The sequence below is a fragment of the Zosterops lateralis genome, assembly GCF_965231275.1.
Source record: "Zosterops lateralis genome assembly, chromosome: Z".
NCBI lineage: Eukaryota > Metazoa > Chordata > Aves > Passeriformes > Zosteropidae > Zosterops > Zosterops lateralis.
The window spans coordinates 64,603,076-64,623,157 of NC_139800.1; the positions used below are offsets into that span (position 1 = coordinate 64,603,076).

Sequence of the window (20,082 nt, forward strand, 5' to 3'; positions counted from 1 at the left end):
AATACATCCCCATCTCAATGGATTGCTGTAGGACTCAGTGGTTGTACAGCACAGACATTTACAGTCATAAGGTACTTTAGAAAGGCTGATTATCACTGTGCTTTTCCCAGGCACAAACCTACTCTTTTGTTCTGCTTCCTGTTTTTGTGACAAGGAAACATTTGTGAGTGTTATTGAAATGTATCTAGTTTATGATGTCATATCATCTTTGGCAAAGCACCCAAAGCCATTTTCAGTCTGATGTTATTTTCCTCTTCTTGCCTTCTAGCAACACATTTTTCGAAGTCAAATCTATATCGAATCAAGTTTGGAAGTTTCAAAGGTACCAGCTCATCATGACGTTCCATGAAAGACCTGTTCTCCCACCACCTCTGATCATTTTCAGCCATATGACGATGATATTTCAACACCTCTGCTGCAGATGGAAGAAGCATGAAAGTGATCCAGACGAGAGAGACTATGGATTGAGTAAGACTCAGATAATGCACAGAGGGACTTTCCAATGCCTTTCGTAATGTCTAGTGTTTGACATGCATGAAGTCAAAGTCCAGCACCTTGATAGCCTTCCCAGCAAAGTAACAGCTTTTACATGCAAAAACCTTACCTGAAGTTAGTTTTACCTGATTTGCCCAACCCTTCATTCTCCTTGCAATGTTAAGGAGGCTGTGTTTTTCTGGAACTTTTTTGGGGTTGTTGCCCTGTTTGTTCCTTCAAAGCAAAGAGGTTTGTTTTGCTGTTACTAGAGGTCTGTTATTGCTGGAATCCTTCTCACTCCATCACATTTCCAGCTTTATTTTTGAAAATACAGAGCAAACAGCACATACTTCCCCTGAGCACACTTTTTGCCTAGATAAGCTTAGAGATGGTAAAAGGCAATTTGGTGTACACAGTCTCTCCTTGACTCTGACTAGGCTGGTTCCTTAACATGCTTTAAATGAAGTCCATAACCACGAGGGAAAACCTTTCAGATTATTTTGATAACACTTTTCCTCTTTTCTATTTAATTCTCCAAGGCAGAATATCTCCACCTTGCCCAATGCACATGCCAGAGGCAGAGAGCTAAGGCATGTGCATCTCTTCCCAGCATTAGCCCATACCACAGCCCACTTCCCTGTGAGGAGGGAGCAGGAGTCACGTGTGGCACTGGAGATGCCACCAGACGGCTCTCCTCCCACTCCCATCACACTGCTGCCTGCAAGTTCTTGCCACAGACCCCTGTACTCTCAGACTCTTTCTTAGTAGTCTGCTAGTCTCATTATATATCTGATAGGTTACAGGTACGGGGCTTTGGCTTTCACCATCTCTTCAGGACCTGACCAGCAGCTGTGTTTAGATCTCATGTAATCAAAATATATTCACGTTTGGTCAGCGTTTGCCTGCTTAAGTGCTTCTGTCTCCAGAATCATATATAACTAAAGCCACTAATTAAGTAATTAACAGAATCTATCTGCTTTCATATAAAATGCCACATACTTGCCTGTGAAAGTTTAGTCCATGAGTTTCATAAATAAGAATGTAGTTAGTTTCATATGTAAGTATTTGGCAAATTCATTTTTCTCATTTTTTTTACACAGAACTTTTCATAACTGAGGATGAATTGAAAAAAGTCCATGACTTTGAAGAGCAGTGCATAGAAGAGTATTTCAGAGAAAAGGATGACAGATTCAACTCCTCCAATGATGAAAGAATCCGTGTCACTTCAGAAAGGTGCGCTTTTTTGTCCTCATAAGTTGATCTGGAAATGTGTTTCTGTCACCAGTCTCACTCTTTCTTTTTTTTCTTGTAAAAGAAAATGAAATAATTTTGATAAGTCTTAATTTAAAAGTAAAGTGATAAAATGTGATGATGTTATTTTCTCTTTTTCTGTTTTGTTTGTTTGTTTGTTTTGGGGTTGTTTGTTTGTTTGTTCATTTGTTTGTTTGTTTCCACTAAAGCAAATGTGTTCAAGGCCAGGCTGGATGGGGTTCTGAGGAACCCGGTCTAGGGGAAGGTGTCCCTGCCTGTTGCAGGAGGGTTGTAGCTGAATGATCTTTAAGGTCCCTTCCAAACCACATCATTGTATGATAAGTTTGGTAAAAGGGATCTTTTATCCAGTTGTATTAAAGGTTGTTTGATACCACCTTATGTCATTGCCAGGGGCAGGGGAAAGGGACTCTTACTTCTGAGGAGGAGGGATTCCTTCTGGTCCAGAAAACATGATAGATGGAACAGTCTGGCATCTTTTATTGTCAGGGCCTTTTCACTGTAAATAATTTCTTTTTCTTCTTCTTGTTCTTCTCCTTCTCCTTCTTCTTCTTGTCTCCTTCTCCTTCTCCTCCTCCTCCTCCTTCTTCTTCTCCTTCCTCTCCTTCCTCTCCTTCCAGCTTTTGCTGTAATTTTGTTGCTATTACTGTTTATTTTATTATTTCATCACTATTTCCAGTAAGCTCTTCTTATCTCAAACTTTGCCTTTTGTGCCTCCAATTGGAGTAGGGGAGGAAAAGTGGCAGCACGCAGCATGGTTTCTAAATTGGAGAATACCATTCTTAAGCCATGACAACAGTAATTTTTTTTTTGTAACCTGTGGAACATTTCAATATATAAAATCCAGATTTGCAGTTTAGAGTTTCTTTATAGAGTTATCATTGCACAAGTAATAAGATGCAGAGCAAAGAAAGCAGAGAATATTCAAGACTACAATATCTTTTCCAATGCCCAGTCATTAGCCTGTAGTAGCAGACCAAATGTAATACCCATGTTAAAGCCATGAGATACCAGTTTACTCATATGTCCAATTACGTTGGCTTTATGTGGTGTAAAATTGAACCAGAAAATCCTGCAAAATTGAATGAAGTTCTTCCTAAAGACCTTCTATTTGCAAGAAGCTAAGCATGCTGTTAGGCTCAAGAAGAAAGTGTTGGGACAAGCCCTGTGTGACATAACTGGGCCTGGACCACTCACTGCCTTCCCTCACCTCTGTGCATATGTGATAATGCTCTCCTCCACTTAAGCAGCTCCTTCTTGCAGCAGGGTTCATCCAAGTACTCCAGGTCCTGCTTGGAGGAGGAACAGCTGCACACCCTGCATACAAAGCCCAGTGTACCTGGAAGCAGGAGGAGAGGGCTAGCACTGGAAGCGAAATGTAAGATGGGAACAGAGTCTTGCTTCAAGCTCCAGTGGGTCACAGAGACAGGTTAGGGGCTTAGGAAATCAAAACAAGTAGAGATCCCATTTATTAATGCATTGACCTGGGTGTCAGTTAATTATTTCAGCTGTGCAGTCAGTGGCTGTACTGGAGCCAGGACCACAATGTCTGACTCACCTGCAACAAGCTTCAGTTTATACTCTCACCTTGGAATAGTCTATCCTGGCATCCTGTGGGCCTGCCTCAGTTCAGGAATCTCCTTACTTCTCTTGTAGCAAGGGACACCATGGATGTCTCCATATGTGATGTCACTAGACAGAATCCCTCCTTTTCCTGATCACTTCATATTCAGAAATTAAAAATGTAGAACACTTGATGTTTGTCTTTCCTTGACCTCAAGTACTAAGCAACTCAGAGGAGTAGCTCTTGCTGGGAGAGTAGGAACTACAAAGTTTATTAAAGAAGCCCTGCTTCTTCTGACTTGTGACTCTGATGGGAAGAAAGAACTCCACTGTGTGTTTAAACTCCTTCACAGAAAGGAGTCTAAAGGAAGGTCAGTCCTTCCTTAGCCTCAGATTTTGGCAACAGTTTAAATTTAAGGAATCACTTTGTTCGGCAAGTTCTAATGATGGCAAATCAGATATATTTCTATATAAATATAAATATTCAGATATATTATATAAAAATGAATTGTTTATTAAACACACAAAAGATAACAGATGAAAAATCTTGATCAGAATTAGTTGCTCCACAGTATATATCTAAAATAACTACTAGTAAATTACAGTATGGAACAGTGCACTATATCAAGGTACCTATATTAAAGGTAGCAAAAGAAACAGTATTGATTAGGGGTGGAATGTAACTTACCACTGAAATGATGATAATGGACACAAAATACCTTCACTTAACCCCTAGGGAATAACCACAGTGTAGGTTCATACTAACAGGAGAAAGTCCATACATTTCCAGGAAAATGTATACAAGATTCCTACTTTGTGAAGGTTTTCTGTGGCTTTTATAGTTGTAAAGTGAGTGGCTGTCAGTCAGAAATTCAGCCTATCTTGCCAGAGCTCACTTCAACAGCTAGATTTTTATTGGCAGTTGGGAGATGCCCAGACCAGTGGCCATGGCACCAAAATCACTCAGTGATTATACAAGATTATACTTCATGAAATGCAAGACAGCTTTCCCTGTTTGAGTTATCTGACTGGCTAACAAGCAACAGATAAGCTCTTGTGGGGGGGTGAGATGCTCTGCTACATCCCAGCCCACTAGCTGGGATCTCACACAAGCATGTGGAAGTAGCATCAGGTTACTGATACATATCAGATGAAATTATGGACTAAGCGAAAAAATATAAAGTGCTACAAGGCTGCAAGGTGTTTCCCTTGAATGAATTTATCAAAGCATACCTGGTGAATCTCCTGGAAACCTGTGAGGAAAGCTAAGTTGGACAAATTCACTTCACTGCCGTAGAAGAATCATGACCTTTTGTGGAGAATCTCCCTTTCTAATCACTGTATTGCATCTTGACCAGTACAAAGACATGTAATATGATCAAAAAAGACTGCACTATTTTTCTTGATCTGGCATGAAGCCACTGAAGCAATCACTTTAGTAAGCATTTCTTCCATGTGAACAGATCTCAAATCTTTCATAGCAGCAAAACCTCATGCGGATTTCAAAAGGAGCTGGGTCACATCATAACAGTATTGGAAAAGCAGATAAGCTGATTAGAGCAGATATTATTATGTCGTCTTTGGTACTCTGTGGTATCCATTAGTACAGCACTTTATAATCAGCAGAGCAGTTACACGTACAGCATCCATGTGGGTGATGACACAGCTATTATATTGATTTCAGAGCTGGCAGGCTGACATGCACAGAAATAGCTTTGTGTTGGTAAAAAGGACTGACCCTACCAGGCCCACCCACATATGAAATAGACAGCAGGAAAGGTCTGTGACTCTGGTGGCATCTCTCTGTGGTCATAAAGTGATAAGTGGTCTTAGGCTCCAGTGGGAATGCAGCCATGACAACCTCACTTCCTTAGCCAGGAAAAACCACTGCACCTGGGAAAACCCGGCTGCTTGCATCAGCACTGCTTTACCAATAGATGTCAGGCAAAGTACCCTGTTACACGCTTGGGAACTACTGTCTGTGGGGTTTTTTTTAAAATAAAACCATTCCACAATCACCGATCACAAGCTCAGTGGTATCTCTGTAAGTGACTTTCATGTCAACCGTCTTTGTGGCTGTTGAAAAGGATTTTGAAGTATGAATGATGTCTTAGAAATGGACCTAGGTCAACAAAGAGACTTGTGAACCTAATTCTAGCATTCACTTAAGAGGTCTATTTCTGAAAAGAGTGCCTTACTCCCATTAAAGAATTATTTCAAATAAATTATTGATCAGCTAATGTGCGAAGGTAAAAAATAAATAAATCAAAGTGAATGCCAGCAATGTCATCATCTCCCAAACCATAATTAAAAAATCTTATTGTAAGCAATATGAAATCTTTGACATGTTCTGAGTTGTGACCTTGTTACTGAATATTGTCCATGTTTGTTTCACTATTAGAAATTTTTAAGCTTTAGCAGCACACTTTGATGGATGTTTTACATGTAGCCTCCTCATTTTCTTTTCACATTCCATTAGCATGGCTTGGCACTTTCTAATGTATTGAATAAGTCTTGCTGCAAGGAAAAGCACAGGTGCAAAGGAGGCATCATAGATGGATATTTGAGATTTGCTAAAAGGTTTTTTTCTTGTTCCTGAATATGCATGGAGAAAAAAATCCAAAGCAAACCTTGGGGATTCTTATTTTTAGATTGTGTTTTAATTCAAAACTGTTGCTAAAAGAAATACAGGTCAAGCTGTCTATTCACTGAGTGCAAGAATATTTTGCCAAGAATATGGGAAAATAGAAAAATTCACTTATTAAAACGTTTTAAGGACTAGATTATGACTATATCCTCCCATGCCCACAGTGTTTGGCTGATATGATTTTATCATATTCCTAATAGGTTCACTCCAAGAACACGGTGCTGTTCTGTATGATGAATGATTACAGAACTGAACATCAAATTAATACAAGAGAATATCACTAATAGAATAAATATTTGTTAAACATTCTGGAGTAACCATATGCAATTTATATAACTAAGGATGACTAAGCTAGTATCTTTGGGGTTGGAGGAGACCATCATCTTTCAAGCTTTCTTTTTGTGAATAAAATTCTATAGTTGGGGCTTATGAAGTGTAAACACATGTATGTATTTTTCACTTAAGTATGCACATCTCTGATTACTCCTGGTTTCCAAACCCAGACTGTTTTCTGTGCTTATCTTGTTACATTTCTCTAAATATTTTCCACTATTATCAATGCAATCACATTTGTCATCAGTTCCATAGCAACCAACAGAGCACGTAACTCAAAAGTCTCTCTTTGCCTAGTCTGACACTCTGTGCCACTGAAAGTAGCTGCCAGACCACATTCAGGGAAGGCAGAACAAATGCACGAACACCTATCAGTGAGGTATTATTCTAGGTTATCCTTGGGATGCATTGGTTGTGTTCAGTGGCATTGCATAGCCCTCATGTGAATGGAAGATGCAAAACTTACCTCACTATGGACAGTTCCACTCACAGACCAACTGACTATGTTTGTATTAAAAAATATTTCAGTTGTGTACAGCTGTCAAAGCCAGAAAGAAAGAACAAATCAAACCAAAACAACAGCATAAACAACAACAACAAAACAGCAGGACCACAGCCAGATTATCCAGTTAGCTGTAAAAAAATATTATAAATTCACTCCAATTCTTAATAACTGTTGTTGGGGTCAAAGGTTTTTTGTGGGATGTAATCTGAGCTGTAATTGTCCAGTAAAATCCAGTAAAACTTTTCCTTATGTCGGACAGCCCTAAAATTGTAATATTTTATCTGTTCATTGTCTTGGATCAGTTGTTATAGAACGTGAATGTGGAGTGAAGGACTCAATTATTGGCTAATAAATATTTCAAAAGTGTAATTGCTTTTATAAAAGAGCAGTTCATATCAGTAATAACTTGAGTGAAAATTCAACTGCTTCCTATGTAAACTGCTCTCACTGTGGAATTACCTCCTGTACTTGCAGTAACATTAATCTGTTTTGTTGGAGAAGCTGGTAGAACTAGAAACAGACTGGTGCCTAAATGACAATGAGTGGAATGAGATTCCTTGAAGACACCAGTTCATTTCTTAGTGGTGATTACTTGACCATTTGTCTATTGAAGACTGATGCTAGCAATACAGTTGCTGCTGCTCATTTAATTTGTTGTGCTTGTGCCTTCTAAACTCACACACTTCACAGGAAAAGTCTGTATTTCCCAGGAATGTGAGACTTGCTGCAGGGCGCTGAGCCACACTCCTCTCCTCTCCTCTCCTCTCCTCTCCTCTCCTCTCCTCTCCTCTCCTCTCCTCTCCTCTCCTCTCCTCTCCTCTCCTCTCCTCTCCTCTCCTCTCCTCTCCTCTCCTCTCCTCTCCTCTCCTCTCCTCTCCTCTCCTCTCCTCTCCTCTCCTCTCCTCTCCTCTCCTCTCCTCTCCTCTCCTCTCCTCTCCTCTCCTCTCCTCTCCTCTCCTCTCCTCTCCTCTCCTCTCCTCTCCTCTCCTCTCCTTTTTCTACAATTTTTTTATTTTCTATTTGCTATTTTTTCCTACACTTCTGAGGTAAAAATCAATCAGAGAACAAAGAAACTGTCTCTTTAGCTCCACATAGGACTAGGTAGTGCAAATCTGGGGCAAACACCAGGAAAACAAATATGGAAGTGCCTTTCTTCTGTGGCACATTGCCTGCTTTCTTTACTTCACTTAGCTCTGCATTTAACTGTGATGATCCTGCCTGTGGCACAACTGGGGACAGCATCATGTAGCATCTGCTCTAAGTATTATTCATTCAGAATAACCTAATTAGAACCTTTGAAAGCAAAGAGGGAGTAATAGTAAAATTTATGTAATAAGTCTTCTGTCCCTGGAATGACACATACCCAAACTCCCTCTCTGCACTACACAGCTGATGGCCCTGGTTTAACCCACTGGAGCAGTTCCCTGAGTGCATAGTATTTTTTTGTTGTTGTTTTGCAAAACCTCTTTTAGCAGGATTTTGAAGCAGCTGTGGTGGTATATATTGCCTTTGGGATTTGAGAAGTATTTGTTTCCAGCTGGTTTGGTGGCCTCTAAGCTGAATATCACTGCTTTGTAGAAATTTACCTCTTTATTTCCTCTCTTTCTAAAGGGTGGAGAACATGGCCATGCGACTGGAAGAAGTAAATGAGAGAGAGCACTGCATGAAGGCTTCTCTGCAGACTGTGGACATCAGGCTTGCTCAGCTGGAAGACATGATGGGGCGAATGGTGACTGCCTTAGAAAAAATGACTGGCATTGAGAGGGGTGAGACGACTAAGATACGATCCAGGACCTCATCCGACTGTACTGATGCAGCCTACATTGTGAGGCAGAGTAGCTTCAACAGCCAGGAAGGAAATGCCTACAAGCTTCAGGAGAGCATTGATCCCACAGGAGAGGAGTCCATGTCCCCAACATCACCTACGATCACACCCCGTATGCGAAGCCACTCCTTCTATGCAACAAATATGAAGGACAAGTGTGGGTTGGAAAAGTTGGAAAGCATTTTTAAGGAAAGATCTCCAAGCCTACATCGGGCAATCAGTACGCACTCAATAGCAAAAGAAGGAAAGGCTCCTTTACCCCCTACCAGCACTTTGTCAATCGCCCCAGACTCCAGAAGACCTTCATCTTGTATAGATATCTACGTTTCTGCCATGGATGAGATGCATTCTGACACAGAACCTCTCGAAAGCTCCATAAATATTCTTGGTCCCGAAGATGCTGCTCTGCCAGCTCACATAGCCTCTTCTCTTTTAACTAATAGTGCATACATCAGCAGTACAGCTGGTGAAAAGATCTCTGGCAGAAGTCTTGATTATGAGGAAACCTCTGGGATAGAAACAAGAGCATTTTCTTCAGACTATTCACAAATCACAGACTGCCAAATCCCATGGGATTCAGACCCTCCCTTGTATCATACTTTAGAGCGATCTAAAAGCAGTCGTTACCTGGCTACAACTCCATTTATTCTGGAGGAAACACCAATTGTGAAATCTCACAGCTTCATGTTCTCTCCTTCTCGAAGCTACTTCAGCAGCCTTGGTGTCCCTGTCAAAACAGCAGAGTACACAAGTATTACAGATTGCATAGACACGAGGTGTGTGAGCGCTCCCCAGGCCATTGCGGAGAGGGCCAGCTTCCCTGGAAGTCTCAGGGGCAAAGTGGAAGACTTGGGATGCTGCCACCCAGAGAGAGAAGCTGAACTAACCCACCCAAGCTCTGATCATGAGGATATTGAGGTCAAAGACAAGAAGGGAATCCCCTTATCTCCTCAAGACAGTAGTGCTCCAACTACTCTGCCCAACAGCATCCCACTCCCAAAAATAGAGCGAGCCAACAGCTACTCTGCAGAGGAGTCCAACGTGTTATATGCACAGCACACACGAAAGAGCTACTCCATCAGTGACAAACTTGACAGACAGCGAAACACAGCAGGCCTGAGGAACCCCTTGGAGAGGAGTAAGTCCTCAAGGCCGGAGAGCAGTGGGGACAACCAGTCCACAAGGAGACTGTCAAGAGCAGGAGCCTTCTGCAGCTTTGAAAGCAAGCACAGCTAGGCTTACACAAAGCTCACCAGCAGTCTAAGGGTCATCTGCTCTTCAGTCTGTTTTTCTTAGCAGAATTTTTAAAAAGCCCTCACATCACCCCATGTCAAGTCCAATTGGCATCAGCCACTGGTCAAGGGAGCACATTTTGAATCTCAGCATCACTGCTGGGGTACTGCATCTTGACCCAGATGACGTTTGCACTTAAAAAAAAAGGGAGGGATGAAAGCTTTACAAAACCTTCAGTAAGCAAGAGAAATAACAAGCCCCCTTAATGAAGTCAGAAGAAATAAATTAATAGGTCCAGATATCTGCCTTTTATTAGAGGGCATCCTAAGACCTTTTATCATTATTCAAGTTTTTAAGATGCAGGAATTAGCTGGCAAAAACGAGATGTACAAATTAGATGTTCCAGACTTCAATCACAACTTCCTTTTCATCTATTGTCACCATTGTGATGACTGGTGAAAAGCATTTGTTATTTCTGTAGGAACTGGCAGCAAACAAACCTAAAGTCTCCCAAGTCCCTTGCATCCCCCCACTTGTGGAAATGAAGATGAACACAATAACAGTTATAAATGTTCACTTGTCTCCTTTTGTATCAACTTCTAGTGCCACAGAAAGTCTATATTTTCAAGAGCGGAAAGAGAAATGAAATGCCTTTTTTACTGCAACTTAAATGGAAGAAGAATTTATGTCATAATGTCAGGTGATTTCCTGTATAAAACAGGCATTCTAGATTCTAGCACAGGCGAGCAAGCTCAGGATGAATGTAATTAAGTGGAATGGTATATATTTATTTTTTTACCACATTTGTCATCAATGTGTTATCTCACTAAATCAAAGGATGTGATGAAACAATACTAATTGGATGACCAGGGCAGAGCATAGTAATACTGTCCTGTTCTCACTGCTCAGTTTAATTATATATATAAACTGGGGAGATTTATCCACCATGCTGCTACCAGGTTCTTCTTGCTGTTTCATTTGAGCTGCCAGTTCTTCACATCATTCCTCCACCTAAAAATGCACACTTTTTTTTTCTTTTTTTTTTTTCTTTTTTTTTCTTTTTTTCTTTTTTTTTTCTTTGTTTCTTTTTTTTTTTTTTTCTTTTTTTCTTTTTTTTTAATGTGAACCTAACTGTATTTGGACTTCTTAAGCTATACAGGATTTATAGGATTTAAGAAGTCTGAATCCAGATTCATGTAATTAGACTGAAACTGCTTAAAGGAAAGTATTTTTGGCAGAGGACTGGAAAACACTAGAATTTCTATATGCTTCTAAAGTAAGTAAAAGAACCAAAGTGAAACTGCAAGTGTCTATAGGCAGCAAAAGCCATCAGTTGTGAGTAGGCACTCACTGTTCATCAGTGTATCACACACTGAGCACTTTTAGTAGGAGAAAGTGTGTCTGAACAGTAGTGCAGTTACGGGTTCTGGTTGAAGACAGCTGTAACTCCACTGACTCCACCCACGTTTCAAGGGTCCACATTGTCAACCAGAGTTTCAAACTTCTCATGAGACTGTGTCCAGTGGCCACAGGTGGAAGGGTATGCAGAAGACTGGAAAAGGGTGGAGAAACATAAACTGCAACCGGCAAAACAATTCACATTCCTTTATGATGGCACAACTTTAAAGCTTTTAAAAAGCTTTAAAAGTTAAAATATCTCAACAGTTACCAATATCTGTGTAGAACCAGCTCCTTTTTGTTATTAAAAACGAGTGGTGTACATATTTCATATTATTTAAATGTGAATTATCTTTCAAAGGCAGCTTTGAGAATACAAGCTGATGTTTTCTCACTGAGTCCTCACCCTGGGAGACTCTGAGCACCATCTGAGAGTAAAGTCCAAAAGTCAATTAATCCAGACCGAAAAATAATCATCAGCCTCAAGAAAAGAGGCAAAGAAGGTGAAAACATTTCATTAACAAGTCACTGCATTGGAAAGTTCAGGAAACAAGGAAATGCAGCAAGGGGATGTTAAGAACAATATGTTTCACACTTCCTGCACCAACGTGTTCCTTGCTTTCTTCTGTTTGATCAGGCTTTCAGTGAACTAAACTCCACCAAGACACCGTGTTTATGCAATTGCCTTGCAGCCCATGTGCAGCATTACAGTCACATGGCGATACCAAGAGAGGTCAGAAACCTTTCTGTGCATTATGAAGCATGCTTGTGGCAGGCTGATTGTTGAACAATAGCAAAATGCCCAAGGGCAAAGGAACTTGTGTTTAACAATATGCTTCAAATGTGCCAACCTTCTGTTAGCAGCCTTTTCCTAAGGCTTCTCCAAATCTGTCTATCTATGGAGAGTAGAGGGGGATATTCTTACTTCGTTTTCTTTGTTACTTTTATGAATGTCTGCTAAAACTGTTGTGGACTCTTTCATCTTCATCATATTACTGGTCTACTCGAGAGGAATTTCAGATTCATTAGAAATTCCTTGACAGCGCTTAGTGAATTAGTTCAAGGCATAGGGCTCTCCTCTGGGGTAGATTCCGTTGGTTTGTTTGTCAGGGTAAAGAAATTTGCCAAGCCCAGAAGCTGTATAAATGTTTAGGATACAGCACCTTACTGATCTGGAGCACACATTCCAGGTAAAACGAAACAGAACTCTTTATTTACCTCTTAAAATTTGCCATTATATATAAAATGTAAATTCAGATATTAAAAGTGTGATTGCAAGATGTCAGAACACTACTTTTCCTGAATGTTTCCCATTTATTCTACAATGTGGTGTCTATAGAATATATTATGATGGATGTTAGATTATTTTATTTTCACCTGGTTTTTACACATTGCATCAAACTGCTCCTTTTTGAATTTGATGATGAAACACCCATTTCTTGCAAGGGGACCAGACTTCCCATTCTCGATATTATGACCATTTAGTGAGATAGAAGTCTCATCATCCATCATCATGTAGCTATAGCATGTGCCATATGATGTATTCTGTATCAAAGGATAGCTTATGAAAATAGACACATATATAGTTGTGACATGTGGTAATATTAGTGAACGTTACAGGACAGTTTTAATATCTCATTACATGGTCTTGTTTGTACATCTGTAACATTCAATAAAATAGCACATGTTGCATCAAACATTAAGTTCCACTATCCAATTATTATCTTACATATGGAATATGCATTTCTGGTCACAGTGTGTAAGTTTGGTATGTTTCACACATTTCTTTGTATAGCTCCACTTAAACGTCTGTATGAGCTGATGTATAAACCTCTAATGAGCCACTGTGGGCTGTGGCAGATGAGTTGTGATGGTGTGAAAGATGAACTGGCATGTTATGCAAAAGAATATAAGATAAATGAACTTTAATACTATTTTAAAACTCAACTGAGCTTAGCTGTTTGTTTACATATGCCAGTTGACTGAGGAAGCAGTGTGCAGTATTTTATAAATATTTTCCTATAGTAATCCATTCTGTTGCATCCAGTTTAAGTGATTCTATTCTACAGTTGGGGTATACACTTGTCCTAGGTATTGTATTATAGCACATTATTCTTTCACAATAACAGTGTGATATGACTGAAGTAGTTTCTCTTCCTTACAGTCCAGTCATTTTTTGTGTCAAAGAAAATGCATGCATTGCTCCATGAATTTCTTTGGACTGCTAGGAGACTTAACCTTTTGATATTGCCTGCCTGTAAAGATGAATCCAGTTAGGAATGAATTCAAACTTTTGGATGTTTACATTATTTCCATTATTTTTGATCTTTAGCAAAGTGATTTTTTTATTTTTTTTTAAAGACAATTGTATTTTATGAAATTTGAATATTCAACACAAAATGCGAACCTACAGCAGTGCTCAGACATTTGGCTCTCTCTTTTTTTTGGAAGAGATCAGGTGCTACACTATTTTCTTAGCACAAGTGCCAGTTAACAAATGGCAGTGAGGGGATAATTTGAAAATATAATGAAAAACCAAAACATCCATTCATCTACATACAGAAATCTCTCTGGGTTCCAGACATAGATTACTTTTCTCTTTTTTTTTTAAATTTCCATTTATAGATTTTTTTGGTAAAAAAAAAAACAGTGAAACTGATTTGTACCTTTTGAGGAAAGGATAGCCTTTTGTCAGGGGATAAGTATCTTAGTTAGGTATATTTTTTGTATGAGAAGAAAATGATTTGTTTCTTAGAAACTGTCAGCACATGGAAAATGCAACTACATTGCATTTAGTTGAATAACTGCTCAAAAAAAAAAAAAAGTGCTGGTAGCAGCACACAGCCTTAGTCCAATGACTGCAGTGGGTGCAAGCCAGTATCTGTCTTGAGAGCAGAAGTAATCAAAGGTATTAGAGTGAGCCAGTGAAACAAATTCTTTGTGAATTCATGATGCAGGTTTTCAAGACAAGCATAAATGTCTTGTTATGTCGTTCAGGTTAAACACTGAAGATCTGATAATCGCCCGAAGGGAAAGTGTGAGCTGGTTTTTCCTGGATTTCCCTCGGAATGCTTAAGTAGTTGTAATGTCTTCCCCTGCTTAAAAATTATAATATATTTGCATTTTTGCACAAAACCACATAATTAGTTCAACAAAGGCCACATTTTCAGTTCTGTTGAGAGGTATTAGGTATAGATCATCTTCTTCAAAAAAAAAATGTGTAAGACTCCTAGCATGAATTTTCCCTTCAACCACCTTAGATAAAATCACAGTCCAAACTGGGACGAGAAGTGACACATTGGGGGTGACTGCTTACCTAGTGAAACCCTTCCCATTCACTGTCCTGGCCACACATTGGCATAGGAGCAGTAGTATTGGATGCAGAGGGGCTTTGTTTGTGCACCCTGCTTTATAGCAAATCATTCAGCAAACACTAGAGGTCACACAGGCTTCTCTTCTCCATGATTGACTACGGTCTTACCAATGATGGTACATATCTGCAGAAAATCCACTGATTTCAGTGGTATACTCTGACTTCTGTCAGGAGATGGATTTATTCTGCATTTCTAACTCAATGTTACTTTGAGTCATGGCATGGATTACACTATATCACCTTCAGGTTGGAAGTCTAATGATGGAGCCATTGAGCCAGTCTGCTTGTGAAACTCTCTCTGACCTTTTAATTTTTGCTGTATGCTTTCAGATCATTCATAGAGCCACACAATACTTATTTCAAAAGGCTGTTAAGTAAAAACATTTGATTATTAAATTGCTGCTGTTTCTGCTGCAGGGAAGTGATAACTCTTGTTTATTTTAGTATCTGGGAGGGAGGGGGAAGGGACAGAAGAGGGAATTGGATGTGAAATAAAGTTTTATGCCAGCACAGGAGTAAACTGTATTAAAGTTATATCTTTTTTCCACCACTGCAGTTTTTGTACAGGACGAGAGTCTATTTGCTGCTACTGCTGTCTGGAACAGTGTTTGCAATATTCTATACTAATAGCTATTTAGTCACTTATTATTTGGGCTATCATTTGTAAGTGTATAACAATCATTTATAAAGGGATAAAAATTACTAAAATGTTATTTGAAACAAATTCCTACTAATACAAAGCTTTTCAAGTATCAATTGTCTAAATATACATAACTAGGGAAAATGGTCCTCTCCAAAGGTCTACTGGATTCACAATGCACTTTTAGACTGTGTTTAGATGCGTAATAAAAAGCAGAACTTGGCAATTACTACAGTAGAACTTTCTGAAATTTCTGTAACAATTGTTTTGCAATAAAAAAAGAGATGTAGATCAAAACATCTGTTCTTGCTGGAGCATTTATTTATGGTCATTTGCATTCAACACAGTAAAGCAGTGATGCAATGGCAGTTGCTTTTCTCTAAGATCTCTCACTGTTCTAACTTTACAGATTTAAAGAAACTGAAACATTTACTGTGTTGCACACCGGGCTTTTGAATGTTGCAATTTATTTCTGGCTCTGAAATCAGGTGTCATTCAACGTCCCTTATTCTGGCCAATATTGGAACCATGACAGAAGTACTTCTCGTTGGGTTTATTTAAATGGAGGGAGTAATTTCTTTGCTTTGTTGCTGCCATTCCAACAAAGGGCGAACAAAAGCATCAGTTGCAGAGCCTCTCCAAATCTCATCCACACAGCCTGGAAGAAGTGTGCTCCTTTGTATGGCAACTGGGTGGAATTGCCTGCTCTTGTAGCCAGAGAAGCTTCATGAAAAGGGAGCCAAGTAATCCAGTAGTACCTATGGCCAACTCTGAACTGGCATCTCACCTTACTCAGAAAAGTAAGTAATTCCTCTTCATGCAGCTACAGCCAGCTCTGATACTTCCTCTCAAAAATGCTGAAAAAACACTACTGACGCAAAATCTGCCAAGGTCAGAATCTTCTACCTCAGAAATAAGCCTTTGCTGAGATGATAATGCGTTTTAACCAAATGCAAAAGGAGCACGGGAAAGCAAACATCCAGTTGAATCAGAAAGATATCACATACTCAAAACAGTTCTGCACACATCAGGCATGCTTCAGGAGAGAAATGGTTTGGCGAGCTGTTCTTTATTTCAGGTATGTAAGAAGGAGATACTAAACTTCTTAATCAGGTTTTATTTCGTCCTTTCTCAGGACAGCCATTCAGTGAAGACTGGGAGTTTTGAAGTTTGAGTGGCTTTTGGTGAGTGTCTAAAAGGACATTCTGTGTCTTTGCTTCAGTCTTACCTGAGGGGTGGTTGCTGCCCTGTGGCAAGAAAGGGACAAAGTTTCAGAAAACGTAGCCTGGTCCTCAGTTCCCCATGGATCATTTTCTCCCTGAAACATTTTGGCTTTCTAACCAGAGCAGATTGCCTCCATTCCCACCCCAGTTCAGCTAAATCAGAGAGGAACAACAGCCTCAGTGGGAAGTACACAGCAATGCAGGGATATTCTCTTTCCTTGCTGTGCAGTCACACAGGGACTATATTACTACTGCAGTAATTTAAATATTTATCTGAAATTTTGTGTATTTATTTGGATTCTTAATAAGCCTAGAAAATTAACTAGGCCAACTATGTTAGGTGGATCAGAGTCCATCTCTTCTAAAATGTCTGAGTATTTTCAGACAACACAGTACCGTGGATATTTACAGCAAAACAAGTTCTCTTAGCAGTAGCTGATCCTACTCACCTCAGAGCAACTCCCAAAGTCTCAGAGTGCAGTCCTAGCCATAGGATAAATTAAGCTGTCTTATGCAACTACATAATGCATGTTTCTGTTTCCCTGCACTGGCATCACAGATCGGTGCAAGCCATCCCCGTGGAGGAAGGATAGATGGATGGATGGATGGATGGATGGATGGATGGATGGATGGATGGATGGATGGATGGATCCACTGGGTCTGTTATCTTTAGCATTGTGTTGGCAGGAAAAAATGCCACAGCAGATCAAGAATTTTTTAGCTTTGGAAGAAGTTGAACAAAATAAATATATATTAAAATATGTTAATCAAGAAAGGATGAATACTGACACAAGTTGGTGTTCTGTGGAAGTTTAACACTGCAATTCAATTTAGCGTTTTCCAAATTGTATACTAAAATGTAATACAAAATAATGTACAGTATGCATTCTTTGTTAAAACTGCTCTGAAAAATGTACAAGAAAAGGCCAAGAATTTCATCTTGCCTCTACTAAGAGTGAAGCATTTAATAACTTCTCTTTTCGGTTCCAATAGAATCAAAATATTTTTATGTTTTAAAAGAAGAAATAAGTTTTAAGTGCTTGCATGTTTTTATAGAATATGATCTTAGGTGGCTGGGAGAAACCACTGAGCCCTGGATGCTCAGTACAGGAAGCAGCAACGCATTGGATCCAGGGAATATTGGCCAAATGTGGTGCCATACATGCTCTGGTTCCCACACCTCTATGCCTGTGGAACTTTGGTCCTTTAAAGATGCATTCAGGGCTGATTGCTGTGCCCCCAGACGTTGTTTTAAGGGCAAGACAACCTGACAGGGTAGTGCACAGGAACCAGGACATCTCTATCATAATGACTAGATCAGAGGGTCCCAGACACATTTTGGTAGTGTGGAACATTAAGTACTACCATCTCTGTCAGTTCCAGGCTTGGCAGAGCTGTGTCAGAGAGCTGCACCCAAACCCAAAGATATTCAAGCACAAAGACAGAGCCTGTCAAAAGCTGGTTGGAGGGATATTGGAAAACGTGTGTTACACAAGCAAAAGGAAAAAACACACATTTTCAAACGTTTTTCCTTAGGTATCTGCTCTCCCTCAGGGGCACGGGCGAGGTTCAGCCTCGAAGGCAGCAGTGCAGGGGCCGCGCTCCTCGCTGAGCTCTGGGCGCATCCCGAGCCCCCTCCCCGCACACCCTCCCGCCGCTCCGCTGACACGCTCTGGCCACTTTTAGCAAAGCGAGTGGCCGCTGGATGTCACTGTTTGATCTCCGAGAGACAGACACGCGGACATTTCAGTCCCGAAGGAGAGGAACTGGCGTCCTTAAGGACAGACCCGAGGAAACAAACCGAACAGACCCGGGCAGAAGGGCAGAGCTCCGGGCCCGCACCGGGACAGCCCTTGGTGGCGTTCCCTCCCGGAGCAGCGGGGGATCAGGGGCAGCGGGGGACAAGCAGGGCCCTGCTATAGCAGAGGTGACACTGCGGGGCCGGGATCGCTGCCTGAACCACGGCTGAGGTGCCTCGGCTCGGTCAGTTTCAGGTCTGGGCACTTTGCACACTCAGAGGAGCTGTGAGGAATTCCTTGTGTCTGCAGCACTGGAGATGGTGGATCATTTTGGCACTGGCCATGCAAGGTGGAAGCGCAACATTGCTCCTTCCAGTCCTTTCTCAGGTAATCTCCTCTAACAGAAATCCGTGTGGCAGATCCTCGGATTTCCACTGGGCTGGTCATTTTCCCTTTTTGAGAACTGCAATTGCAAAGCGCTCAAAGTTTGGAGGTGCAGGACTGAAGCAGGTCATGCAGCCTGGATTAGTTGCTCTGGCCTGTGAGGTGTAAAAATTTCACACAATCCTACACTACTCAAGCCACAACATCTTCCCCTGCAAAGGCCTGTCCTGGCTTTAAACTGGGCCTGGGCACAGAGAGACTGAATAGTGAAAGCTTGTCTGTATGAAAGTATTTTTCACCTCAAGGGACTTGCAGACATCTGTTGAGCCAGGGAGCAACAGAGAAGGCAATCCTGACCACGTGCTGAGCACCTGGCATCTCTCCTGCACGGGGAGTGCTGAGGAACCCTGTCCTTGAGGCTTGTTTTTCAGGAGACAACATCCTTGAACGACGAGGAGATATGATAACTGTGTCCTTCTCATTTTCTGAATTTCTGGCACTGTTTCCTTGTGTGCCATAAGGTTGAGCACTCAACACGTATGGAAGTCAGTGGGAGTTGCCTTCTGAGCCACTCAGCAGGACTACAAAGATGTCACGAGCTTATGCAAGGAGAGCATTAGAAGGGACAATTCCCAACTAGCACTGGATGCCGGGAGAAAAGGGGGGACAAAGGGTGAGAAAAAGGCTGAGGTACTCAGTTCCTCCTTTGCCTCAGTCTTGAAACATGACCAAGTTGTTCTCTGTGTACCCAGGACCCAGAGCTGGAAGACACAGACAAGGAGCAGAACAAAGCTCCCAAACTCCAAGGGGAGGTGATCAGAGCCACACCACTTAGACACACCCAGGCCTGTGGGGCCAGAGGGAATTCACACACAAGTACTGCGGGAAATGGCAGAAGTGTTCCCCGAGCCACTTGCCATCCTTTACCAGCAGTCCTGGCTAACTGGGGAGGTCCCAGGAGAGTGGAAGTTAGCAAATGTGCTGCCCATCCATAGGCTTGACTTGGGCACTGGAGAGGTCAGGGAGCAGATCCTTTTCAGAGCCATCCCTCAGAACGTGCAGAACAAGCAGGGGGTCAGGGCCAGCCTGGATGGCTTCCTGAAAGGCAGATGCTGCTGGACCAGCCTGATCTCCAGTTAGGACTTGGCGCCCTCATCCAGTGGATGCAGAACAGATTGTGGGTGTTGACACCTGGAGTTTAGGAAAATCTTGGACAGTGTTTCCTAGAGAATTCTCTGGGAGCAAGTGGCCAGTGTGGCTTGGAGGGGTGCCCTGCTCACTGAGTTAAACCCTGGCAGGTTGGCCAGGACCTGCCTCCAGCTGGCAGCCAGTCTCTGGTGGTGCTCCCCAGGGCTCGGTGCTGGGGCCACTCCTGCCTCGCACCTGTGTCAGTGGTCTGGACGAGGGGATGGAGTCCCCCTCAGTCAGTTTGCAGTGACACCAAGCTGCGTGGGAGTGCTGATCTGCTGGATGGCA

At 41.3% G+C, this 20,082-nt stretch overlaps 1 protein-coding gene across 2 annotated transcripts in view; it reads left to right on the forward strand.

The window, feature by feature from the left end:
• The window catches only part of TRPM3 (transient receptor potential cation channel subfamily M member 3), a gene marked incomplete at both ends in the record, with an annotated part of 383,951 nt that extends 374,099 nt beyond the window's left edge, over positions 1-9,852 (forward strand). For both annotated transcript variants that reach the window (XM_083884288.1, XM_083884289.1), the window contains 3 exons: positions 269-468; positions 1,575-1,707; positions 8,403-9,852. In XM_083884288.1, the coding sequence (XP_083740414.1) occupies positions 269-468; positions 1,575-1,707; positions 8,403-9,852 (1,783 nt within the window). The remainder of the gene's footprint in view (positions 1-268; positions 469-1,574; positions 1,708-8,402) is intronic.
• Positions 9,853-20,082: the final 10,230 nt, after the last annotated feature.